At 48.2% G+C, this 12,398-nt stretch overlaps 1 protein-coding gene across 2 annotated transcripts in view; it reads left to right on the plus strand.

Annotated features, from left to right (window-relative positions):
• The window catches only part of GALC (galactosylceramidase), a 121,147-nt gene that overhangs the window by 22,316 nt on the left and 86,433 nt on the right, over positions 1–12,398 (plus strand). For both annotated transcript variants that reach the window (XM_033953034.1, XM_033953035.1), the window contains exons 5-6: positions 1,086–1,225; positions 10,025–10,063. In XM_033953034.1, the coding sequence (XP_033808925.1) occupies positions 1,086–1,225; positions 10,025–10,063 (179 nt within the window). The remainder of the gene's footprint in view (positions 1–1,085; positions 1,226–10,024; positions 10,064–12,398) is intronic.

Genomic DNA, 12,398 nt, shown 5'->3' on the forward strand with positions numbered 1-12,398 from the left:
CTCATGTCATTTTCTAGTGTCTATTTCAACCTCGGTCCTTCCACACCAGCATTCTTCAAAGCAAAGCTTGCGGGTCAGTGGTTGTGCCCAATTATACTCTGATTCTTCCCTCTCTCCTTAAAGAATGACATGAAGATGGTTTCCCGCGGTTATCCGCGGGGACGGGAACGGTGATGAATTTTGTCACCGTGTCATTCTCTAATACAGATGTTAAAAAGTCTTCAGTGGAAGCCCGTCTTACAGGAGATTTTACTTCCTTCTCTCCTCTGGGGCTGCCCAGTTGTCCACCTTCCTGGAAGAGCTAGGTTACCGGTTCCAGTGCGACGGTTCCCCACCCCCTCAGGTTGGGAAGGAGGCTGCCTCTGTATCAGGCTTAGAGAAGCCCGATCTAAACTAAGGTTTGCCAATGCATTTGGCAATCCTCCCGAAGTCTGGGGGCGTCCCCCTGAGCCTGACGCGCAACTCCAGCGTCCAACGTCATCTGGATCAATTTCGAGCCTCCAGTCGCTGGAGGAGCTGCCCACGAAGCTCCTTTCCTCTTGCCCATGAGAGACAAACAAGCGCCCGATCAGGGAGAGCTCACTCGCCAGCAAACTTTGACAAAGCGCCGAAGCGGCAAATTTGGCCGGGTTAGGGAGTACGGCGAGACGCAGAGCTGCGTTTCATACTCCCGTCTCAATCGCCGTCTTGGATCGGCTGTTGTTTTTTATGGGGGAGGGGTGGGAGGGAGCAGAGGTTGCCGCAGTTCAGGAGCGGGGGGCTAGTTTCAGCTCTGGTGACGGCAGAAACTAAGCAGTGAATTTTGCCTGCAGATCTTGTTTCTTATGAAAACAAAACAAAACAAAAAAATACATGGTTTCAAGTCACTCTAATTTCCTGCCCGGTACTGAATCCATCTGAAGAACTCTTATCTGCTTTCACGTTTTTTTTTTTCCTCTTACCCTACCCCCATTGCATTATTTTCCCTTACTGGGACCTGTTAGTGAGATGTAGCATGGGAAGTGGGGCCTGTGATCTTTGTTTGCTGTTGTAAAGTCTTGCCACTGTCCCCTGCGTTCATTCTGCCCTTCTGCCTCTCTCTGCAGGGCTGCCCTGGGCATTTCCGGGATGGGTCGGCCAGGGAGAGAACTGGCCCTACGACTTCCCAGATGTCACAGCTTACTACGTCGTCTCCTGGATTATTGGCGCTAAACAGTACCATGACTTGGATATCGATTACGTTGGGGTTAGTAACTTATCTGCACGCTTCTTTGCTCTTCTCTGCATATTTTTAGGTCTCGCATTAGCAGACCCTGATGGCAGGTAAGTCTCTTCCATGTCGGGGACTCGCAACGGATCCCAGCCTTTGCTTCCGTTTTCTTGCGGCTAGCGGGGGGTTTTGTTTATCCTGTTCTATCTTAAGCCTCGCTGCTGTTGCTAGAACAGTTCTTTGGAATAGGTGACATTTGTGGGGAGTGTGTGACACAGTGGTTAAAGCTGCAGCCTCGGCACCCCGAGGTTGTGGGTTCAAATCCCTCGCTGCTCCTTGTGACCCTGGGCAAGTCACTTAATCCCCCATTGCCCTAGGTACACAAGAATGTTTGAGCCCGCCAGAACAGATAGGTAAATATAATAAAGTACCTAAATATATAACCACTTCTGATATAAGTGAAATATAAATACAGTGGTACCTTGGTTTATGAGCATAATTCGTACCAGAAGCATGCTTGTAATCCAAAGCACTTGTATATCAAAGCACATATCCCCATAGAAAATAATGGCAACACAGACGATTCGTTCCACAACCTTTACCTCTGTCGGAGTCCCCGTACAGCTGCTGGTGGAGGAGGAAGAGGAATCTTCGGTGCAGAGCAGGCAGACGGAGAGGGCGGTAGACAAGCTTGAAGGAGCGGGGAAGGGAGACGTAGGAGTAGAAGGGGACAGGCTTGTGCGGGTCGTCGGCCGGGTTTAGGTAGCAATCGGGAGGGGCACTGGTCGTGGATCGGCTGGCCGGGGACATGTTTGTTGCTCTCCATGGAGGAGTTTGGGATTGGTACACATCTTGCAGTAGCTGTCGGGCAAACGCTCCTCGGGGTGGGCACGAAGGCAGAGTGCCGGTAGGGCGCCACCCGCAGGCAGGGGTAGCAGGGCATGGAGGCGATGGAGGACTGCGAGGGGGGGAGGGTCTTCTGGTGCGACACGGGCAATTTGAAACGAGCGCTGTCCCGATTAATCACGTACGCGCGCAAGCACGCACAATGTCATCGACGTGCGTGCTTACATGTGACACGCGTGTACAGCGCTCGTTTTGCGAGTTAAGATTTGCGGGAGTGTTTTTGCTCGTCTTGCAAAACACTCGCAAACCGAGGTTTGACTGTATATAAATGAGGATGCTTTTCTGTTTCTATGCCGTGCTCAGCGTTTCCATCCATAATCTGGATCACCTTCTTGTTAAAATAGCTGCATCTTATTTCTGCTTTGAGTTATATTGAGAGAGAAACTCTCTGGAATTGAACAAATAATGCTCTTCTCTAAAGTGTGCTATATCTGATGAGGGATGGGGTATGTGTAGTGAAAAGATTAACAGCATAAATTTTTATAATATCTATTTTTGTATTGGCTTTTTTAATGTTGATTTTATTACTGAATTTATATATATATATATATATATATATATTATATATATATTATATATATTATATATATATATATATATATATATATATATATATATATATATATATATATATATATACATAGAAACATAGAAGATGACGGCAGAAAAGGGCTACAGCCCATCAAGTCTGCCCACTCTGCTTACCCACCCCCTGTCTATGCCCTAATGACCCAATTTCCTTATCTTGACCCTCTTAGGGATCCCACATGGGTATCCCATTTATTCTTAAAGTCTGGCACGCTGTCTGCCTCGATCACCTGCACTGGAAGCTTGTTCCAATGATCAACTACTCTCTCTGTGAAGAAATACTTTCTGGTGTCGCCATGAAATTTTCCGCCCCTGAGTTTGAGAGGGTGCCCTCTTGTGGCCGAGGGTCCCTTGAGAAAGAAAATATCATCTTCCACTTCGACACGTCCCGCGAGGAACTTAAATGTTTCGATCATGTCTCCCCTCTCCTTACGTTCCTCAAGAGTGTAGAGCTGCAATTTGTTCAGTCTCTCTTCGTACGAGAGACCCTTGAGCCCCGAGATCATCCTGATGGCCGTCCGCTGAACCGAATCAATTCTGCGCACATCTTTACTGTAATGTGGCCTCCAGAATTGCACACAGTACTCCAGATGAGGTCTCACCATGGCCCTGTACAACGTCATTATGACTTCAGGCTTTCGGCTGACGAAACTTCTGTTGATACAACCCAATATCTGCCTTGCCTTAGATGAAGCCTTCTCCACTTGATTGGCAGTTTTCATGTCTGCACTGATGATTACTCCTAAATCTCGTTCTGCTCAAGTCCTAGTTAAAGTTTCTCCGTTCAAGAAGTATGGCTTCAATTGTAACCCAGGTAGAATTGTGAGATATGGAAGATAATGTATTTCATTATTATTTAAAAAAATGTATGTTTGAGAACAACTTCAAATCCAGAAACTGTTCGATAGTCTACTGGCCACGCAGGCAGCGAAACTTGACCACCAACTCTCCAATGTACCGATCACGGCTCCAGACTACAAAACTTTCAGAAAAGAAATAAAACCCCTGCTATTCTAGAATGCCATCAAGACAAACTAACTCCGCAGGAAGCATTTCAATCTCCCAAAGTAACCCGCTCAACTGTGTAACTCTTCTGGAAAAGTCCAGATAACTTCTTATGTAATCCGCCTTGAACCGCAAGGCAATGGCGGAATAAAAGTCACTAATGTAATGTAAAACGATCAGAGAAAAATAATTAACATACTACTATTAATTATTTCTGTAGTGCTACCAGATGCACGCAGCACTTTACAGAGTCACAAAGAAGACAGTCCCTGCTCCAAAGAGCTTACAATCTAAACAGGCAAGACACAAACAGGATGCCATATATACAGTTAAGGGGAACGGTTAATCATCTGGCTGGGTTGGAGGGCAGAGGGGAGTACAGGATAATCGAGCCATTGTGACATCACTGATGAGATTGGCTCTTATTGGTGGAATGAGGTGTTATGACATCACAATCTTAGCTCTACTTCCCAAAGACTGAAACTCTTCACATTACTATTACTATTTCTATAGCGCTTCCAGACGTACGCAGCGCTATATAGAGCCACAAAGAAGACAGTCCCTGCTCGAAACAATCTAAACAGACAAACAGGATGTCATGGATACAGTTAATCTGCTGGCTAGGTTGGAGGGCAGAGGGGAGTACAGGACAATCAAGCCATTGTGACATCACTGATGAGGTTGGCTCTTATTGGTGGAATGAGGCATTATGACATCACAAGCTCAGCTCCGCTTCTCAAACTGAAACTCTTCACACTACTACTACTACTATGAATTATTTCTATAGCGCTACCAGACGCATGCAGCGCTGTACAGTCAGTCCCTGCTCGAAAGAGCTTACAGTCTAAACAGACAAGACAACCAGGATGTCATGGATACAGTTAAGGGGAACGGTTAATTAGATGGCTGGGTTGAAGGGCAGAGGAGAGTAGGGTTAAAGATTGAAAGCTATATCAAAAAGGTGGGTTTTCAGTCTGCTTTTTTTATTTTTTTTTTGTTTGAAATATTGTTATTGGTCAGAAAAAATGAACATACAAAACAAGCCAACATGGAGAGAAAGGAGCAATTACAAATCATACAGGCTAACAGGAAAGAGACTGAGGCCCCACGTACCCCAAGACCAGTCCCCATCAACAGAAAAACACCAAACTACAAGAAAAAGAAAACAGTTCAATATTTTCCGTTTTAAGCAAATAAGAAACCCCCCCCCCCCCCAACAGATCATCCAACCACGCACACCCACTCACAGCCAGCCCCGCCCCCACCTGAGCGTTTGGAAAGGAAAATGATGCTATCACAAGGAGCGTACCTCCACCAAGGCCGCCTCCCAAAGAGTCGTTGAGAAGAGGACAACCCCCCCCCTCGCACTGCAAACTTCCCAGCGAACTACTTCCGCAAGGGACTTCTTTCACCCCAGCACCTTGGGAGCAAGCTCATCCATAACCGGAGCACTCCCCCGTTTAGCTACCAACAGGGCGGTTTAAAGGAAACGCAGGTGCTCCGTCCCCAAGCCCTGGTCCAACACCTCCCTCTCATAGCCCAATATAAGAAGCAGATAGGACCACTGGAAAGGCACCCCCCCCCCCCCCAATCTTAACCAGGAAATCCAACACCCCGTTCCAGTAAGTACCCAGCATCGGACATTCAATCAGCAATGCAGTAGGGCCCCCTTCAGACGCTTACACTTAACACGCTCGTCAGAGTCCCAGAGACCCGCCCGCGCTTCCCCGTGTCCTGGTGAAATATGTGCGATGGAGCAGCTTAAACTGTAATTCCTGCAATTGAGCATTCCTAGCCCCTCTAGTGATGTGGGGAAAACAAGCAACCAGGGCATCGACGCTAATAAGCTTACCCAACTCCGCAGTCCACTGGGAGTCCAGAGTTTGTAACTGAGAATCTTCCCTCTCCTCCCGGGCCGACCCATACCAGGGAATTCAGAGAGGAGGGGGAGGGAGAGAGGAAAAGTTGATCTACCTTTAGGAAGCTGGAGCCCAAGGGGGAAAATCCCTCCTCTCCAAAATCACGGGCCTTTGGAACAATCTCACTGTCCCGCTGCGGAACCTGGGTTCCCTCCAACTATTCCGGAAACAACTGAAAACCTGGCTTTTCCCTAGCATATAACCTTCTCTCCTTCTGTCTACATCCCCTCTTTTTATATGCTTTGTAAACCCTTCTCCCCTCTTCTTTTTTTAAGCTTTGTAAACCGTGTCGAGCTCCACTTCCGTGGAGATGATGCGGTATATAAACTTAAGGCTTAGTTTAGTTTAGTTTCCTCCTGCGGTGGTCCTCAAAGTAATGGCGTGGTTGGAGGTAGTCAAAGAAAGGCATGCCTAGTAAGGACCAGCGGCGGCGGAGATCGTCGTAGAAAGGGAATACCAGGGCACCCGGGGAGGGCGGGGAACATGTCCCAGACAAAAGCCAGTACCAAAACGCACTTCCACTCCGCAAGCCCCACCTACCCCCAGGGGAAACTCAGGGTTACTACGAATGTACTGAAGGGCCCAATTGCCCTGCCCCTGTCCAATTCTCCGTCGCCACCAGAGCAGGGCACACCGCAATAGGTCCAGCCATACCGAGTTGCAGCCCACCGAAGGAGGTCCAAGCACGCCAATGCACTGTAAGGAGCCACCCACGAATCGAAGAGGCCCCTAGGGGCAAACTGGGAACCAAAGGTGGAAAAAGCTCATGCACCTAGCGCATCAAGGCAGCCACATTATATAACCAGAGATCCGGCAACGCCAGTCCCCCCCCCCTGACCCCGCCAGAACATTTAGGGCCCCTTTTACAAAGCTGCGGTGGGGGATAGGACTACCTTAAAATAGCGATGGACTCGGCTATTGCTACACAGCATACTGTACCCGTCGAGGGCAGTTCTGTCTTAACAGACTCTGAGGAGTGTAACTTGGACACATTCTTAAACAGAATTTTGATGTCTGCCTTGGGGGGTCCAGGCAGCTATTTGTGCGGGACTGGTGGCTCGTGTTTCGGTGGGCTGAGTGGGTCCTTGACAGTTAGTCTGGTCAGGAAGTAGCGAAGATTTAGATGGCTTCCTCTTTCCTCTCAGGCGCCCTCTGACTTCTTGCGGAGGTCTGCCAAATCCATGGCTGCCCGTCAGACCTTCTGGCTTTGGGCTTGATTGACGGATGTGGTGCCCATCACTAAACTCTCTAAATTTTCTTTTTCGGGGGCCTTTTTTGTTTTCCAGAGGTTTTGGACTAGTTAGTTCAAACTCTGATGGACTCTAAAGTGCCCTGCCTGCCTGAAGACGGTGCTTGCCAGGCTGTTCGAGGTGGCAATGCTCGGGGGAATCTGCGAGATTTCCGCAGGTACCGCCCTGAGTGTGGCACTGCTCCCTACCCGACCTCTGATTTTGCCCGGAGTCATTTCTTTCAGCGAATGCAGTCCTGTCAGGCCCGTTGGGAAGCTGAGAATCCCTCCGCTGGTTCCCCCGCTGTCCGTCCTGCTCAATGACTCTGTGCCCACGCCCCCTCTGGTTCCGGTGGATGCTCGGCTGGAGGTGACTCGGGACGGTTCTGCTCTACAGTTTGCCCAGTCCCTGCCAGATCATTTTCTAGCTTCTCCTTGTCAGGCAGCGTTGAAGAAGCAGGTTTTTCGCCAGATCCTTAAAAGATTGCTAGATCTCTAAGCTGCTCTACTGGTTACCCCTCAGGCATGTTGCACTAGCAGGTACTCAATTTACTTTGTGGTACCCAAGAAAGAGAGGTCCTTTCGGCCCATCTTAGATTTGAAGGGGGTCTACAGGGCTCTTAGAGTTCTGTCTTCTCGCTTGGAGACACTGCGATATGTGATTCTGGTGGTTCAGCCAGGGGAGTATTTAGCCTCTCTTGACCTAACGGAGGCCTACTTGCCTGTTCCAATCTGGGCCTCCCATCAGTGCTTCCTTCGTTTTGCGATCTTGGGCCAGCACTTTCAGTTCTGTGGGCTACCTTTTGTTCTGGCCACAGCTCCCCGGATCTTCACCAAGGTTATGGTGGTCGTGGCAGCGGCCTTGCGGACAGAGGGCATTCTGGTGCATCCTTACCTGGATGACTGGTTGCTTCACGTGAAATCCTTCCAGGAAAGCACCCGGGTCACGGTTCAGATGGTGGAGTTCCTGCAGTCGCAGGGATGGGTTGTCAACCTTGCCAAAAGCTGGTTGGCCCCCTCGTAGCTCCTGGAGTATCATGGGGTGGTGTTTGACACTTCCTTGGGGAAGGTATTCCTCCTAGAGGCCCGGGTAAGCAAGTTAAACTCTCAAATTTGCCTGCCTATGGCATCCCAGTGTCCTCAGGTGCAGGATTTCTTCCAAGTCTTGGGGTCAATGGCGGCTTCCCTTGACATGGTGAGATGGGCTCGGGCCCACATGCATCCTCTTCAGTATGCCCTGCTTCAAAGGTGGTCGCCCCAGACTTTCAAAATACTGAAAGGAATCGACAAAATAGAGCAGGAAAAAAAATTATTTATAATGTCCAATGTGACATAGACAAGAGGACATGGACTGAAGTTAAGGGGTGACAAGTCCAGGACAAATATCAGGAAGTTCTGCTTCATGCAATGAGTGGTGGACACCTAGAATGCTCTCCCAGAAGAGGTTATTGTGGAATCCACAGTTCTAGGATTTAAAAGCAAACTAGATGCACATCTCCTTACTAGAGGCATAGAGGGATATGGATGACTAAAATTACACCAAGTATACCTGGCTGGGCCTCCGCGTGTGCGGATTGCTGGACTTGATGGACCGAAGGTTTGATCCGGAGATGGCAGTTCTTATGTGCGAGTTTGGCGTATTTTTGAGGAGTGGTTGCTTTTCGCGCTTCCCTGCCTAACATCTTAGAATTCTTGCAGGATGGCCTGTACTGGGGCCTGGCTTGCTCTTCTCTCTGGGTTCAGTTTGCGGCCCTTTCAGCCTTTCGTGGGTTGTTACGGGGTCAGCGTCTGACTGACATTCCTGATGTCGTTAGCTTCTTGTGGGCGGCCAAGTTGCTCAAGCCTCCCATGCGACCGTCTGTTCCCTCTTGGGTTTTGAATCTGGTTCTGTCCGGGCTTGTGCACCCCTCGTTTGAGCCTTTGGGTGCCTGCAGGTTGAAGGACCTTACTCTTAAGGCGATCTTCTTGGTGCTATTACTTCTGTTAGACGTGTTTCGGAGCTGCAGGCTCTCTCTTGTCGATCTCCCTTCCTTGAGTTTTCTAGGGAGCGGGTAGTGTTGAGGCCTGTTCCTTCCTTTCTGCCAAAGGTTGTTTCTCTTTTTCAAGTCAATCAGTCAGTGGTCCTCCTGGTCCTGGGTAGTTGGGCATGCTTTTCTGAGCAGAAACAGTTGTGCATATTGGATGTTGGGTAGGTCCTTCGCGCCTACCTGTGCAGGACCCAGGAGATCAGGAAATCAGATCATCTTTTTGACCTTCTAGCGAGTTCTCGTAGGGGGATGGCACTTCCAAGGCTACCATTGTGCGCTGGATCAAGGAGACTATTGCTTCCGCTTATCTTCTTTAGTAAAAGATTGTTCCGGAATTTCTCAAGGCTCATTCTACTCAGGGTCAGGCAGCTTCTTGGGCTGAGTCTTTGCTGGTGCCTCCTGTGGATATTTGTAAGGGGGCGGTCTGGTCTTCTCTACATTCCTTTGTCAGATACTACCGTGTGGACATTCAGGCACGTCGGGACGTGTTGTTCGGCGAGCGTGTTCTAATGTCGGCTCTTTGGGGGTCCCACCCATGATGGGGACTGCTTTGGTACGTCCTGCTTGTAAGATTAACCCTATGCTGGTCTGGAGAGTTGCTAAAGAAGGAGAAATTAGGTTCTTACCTGCTAATTTTCTTTCTTTTCGTCTCTCCAGACCAGCATAGGACCCCACCATGTCTATTGTCGTTTTCTTGTGTTCAGATTTTTATTTTTCGGTTGGTTTCTAGTATTTTTTTCTAGGGCCGGGGACATTAAGAACAGCGGCTGTGGCTTGGCTGGTGTAGCTGGCGAGCTGTGGGGACCTCTGCTATGTGCATTTGTTTCTTTGCCTTTTTCAACACCGTTCCTGTTTTTATTTGTTGATAGTCCTGTTTGTTTTTTGTATATAGTTCTTAGTTCTTTTTGGCTATTCGGCAGACTGAGGTAATTAGGGAGGGGTCTCATGATATGTACAGTTCCAAACTTTTGTCTCAGTCTCCACCTGCTGGTCATGATGAGATATATACCCGCTTGTAAGATTAACCCTATGCTGGTCTGGAGAGTCTAAAAGAAAGTAAATTAGCAGGTAGGAACCTAATTTCTCCTTCTAGCTCCCTGAACTGACCCCCTCTCCTTGTGTTATCCTAGTCATTTGTAATTTCATATTTTGTCTCTTTCAGATCTGGAATGAGAGGTCATTTGACAGCAAATACATCAAGGTATGTAATTTCAATGAACATTTTTTTTCTCTTGCTTTACTGTTGGGGGTTTTAGAGCAGTTATTCACCTGTCTTTTAGGAAGCTGAATATAGGGAGGGTGGCAAGGAATTGAGTTTGCTTGTGGCCAGTGTGGGCTACTGCCTCCTATGTGCCAGTCTCTTCCCTTGAAGCTGGAACATAGCATTTTAGTTCTACTTCCCGGCACCAAATATTTGGGGGGGGTTTTAACTCGAAATCTGATTAAAAATATAAAACCGAGAGGAGGATAGTCAGATGACCATTTTTGGCAGTCCTGAGATCATTTTTGGCAGTCCTAAGTGAGCAAACATGACCATCCTGCTGCCTGTCTGGCATCTCTTCCTCCCCAGCCCCCCCCTGTAATTGGTAAGGGTCACTTAACGCCAACATTACAGTACCTTTGAATCCTTTAGGTCTTAGCCAACAGCGGGTACCATCTCATTCTCTTTGCTTGCGCCAGCTCAGAGTCTTCCCTCTGATGCAACTTCCTGGTCCCACAAACACGATGTTGCATCTGAGAATAGATGCGGGCTGACGCAAGCAGGGGAAAATGTGGTATTGCTCACTGTCATGGGGGGAAGGGGAGGGTTTGGGGCAGTGGAGTAAAGTGACCCCCTGATCTCCTGGTGGGAATCGTCAGCTGGCGGGACTAGGTCAGCCTGAGTGCAAAGTGGGTGGGCCTGTGCCCACCCAGGCCCACTTGTACCTATGCCACTGGTTGAGATGGTTCTCTTAATGTTCTGCTGTGAATGTTTATGCTGTTTTTATATTGACTGGGCTTGTTGGTCCTGCTTTTGTTTTTGACCTTGCAGTCATCCTTTAGTCAGTGTGAAACACTTTGTTTAGCAAACTTATGGAGATCCTATCTGCGGTCAGCCATGACAGATACTAATTTATTGACCCGCTCTTTAGAAAGTCTACTGCAGCATGTTGGTTGGGCAACCAGCCACCTAACTGCCCACATGACAGGGCAAAAAGCATCTTCAAGTTTGCCATTAAGAGCAAGCAAGCAGCACTGGAGAGGACTGGTGTGGATTGCAGCTTTTCTGGATTTTTCCTATCTTCTGGTGGGGCTCATTGTGTATTCTGGAGATCTCTGAACCTTTCTCAGCCATTGATTGCTTTAAGGAGATGCCCCTATTGCAGGGGTTCTCAACTCAATCCTCAGGATAAGCCCAGCCAGTCAGGTTTTTAGGATCCCCACAGTGAATATGCGTGAGATAAATTTGCATGCACCGCCTCCATTCTATGTAAACAGATCTCATGCATATTCATTGGGGGTATCCTGAAAAGCTGACTGGCTGGACTGGGAACCCCTGTCCTGCAGAGACATTGCAGAATTTAGGAGCGTTCCCCCCTTGTTCCATAGCCGGTTGCTTAAGATTATGTATCATTTGTACGCATAAGTTACCAACGGGTACCGTGCACAAGTACGAGCTGCATGCTCAGAGTATTCTAGAACTTACATAAATGCAAAAGTGTGTTCACCAGGGAAAGAGTCTTGGCAATGCATGGATGTGTCCAGAATTAATGCACGTAAGCTACGTTCTTAGATGTAAGGATTTAGACCTGCTGTTGACATGACTTAAGTGGAAATGCCTAAATGTAGCCCCAAATAGCGATCTAAATTTGAAAACAAGTAATCTGGGGCTCTAATGCAGTGTTTCTCAGCTGGGTCCTGGAGTACCTCCTTGCAAGTCAGGTTTTCAGGCTATCCACATTGAATTTGCATAAACTTGATTTGCATACACTGCCTCCTTTATATGCAAGTTTCTTTCACGCATATTCATTGTGGATATCTTGAAAACCTGACTGGCTCTACTGTGCTAAATTGATTTCTGATTTTCACATTGCTGCTTTTATTATTTCTTAGGTTAAAAGCTCGATGACCGTTCCTCTGATCCCATTTCCACCTGTCTACTGATCATCATCTTCTCTGCTGTCGTCCCCTCTATCTGCCATATCCTCAGTCTACCGCGACTGTACCAGACGCCTTCAAACACACTGTAGTTAACGCCCCTCCTGGAAAAAAACCTTTGCTGGACCCTACCTGCCCCTCCAATTATTACCCCATCTCCCTTCTCCCCTTCTTATCCAAACTACTAGAACGAGCTGTCCAGCATCATTGTCTTGACTTCTTTTGGCTCAAGCTATCCTCGACCCCCTTCAGTCGGGCTTCCGTCTCCTTCGTTCTACAGAAACTGCCCTTGCTAGAGTCTCTCAGTGACCTGCTCCTGGCCAAATCCAAAGGACTCTACTCCATCCTCATCCTCTTTGATCTCTGGACGGCATTTTGACACCATAGATCTTCACCTA

This window comes from Geotrypetes seraphini, chromosome 7 (assembly GCF_902459505.1).
Source record: "Geotrypetes seraphini chromosome 7, aGeoSer1.1, whole genome shotgun sequence".
NCBI lineage: Eukaryota > Metazoa > Chordata > Amphibia > Gymnophiona > Dermophiidae > Geotrypetes > Geotrypetes seraphini.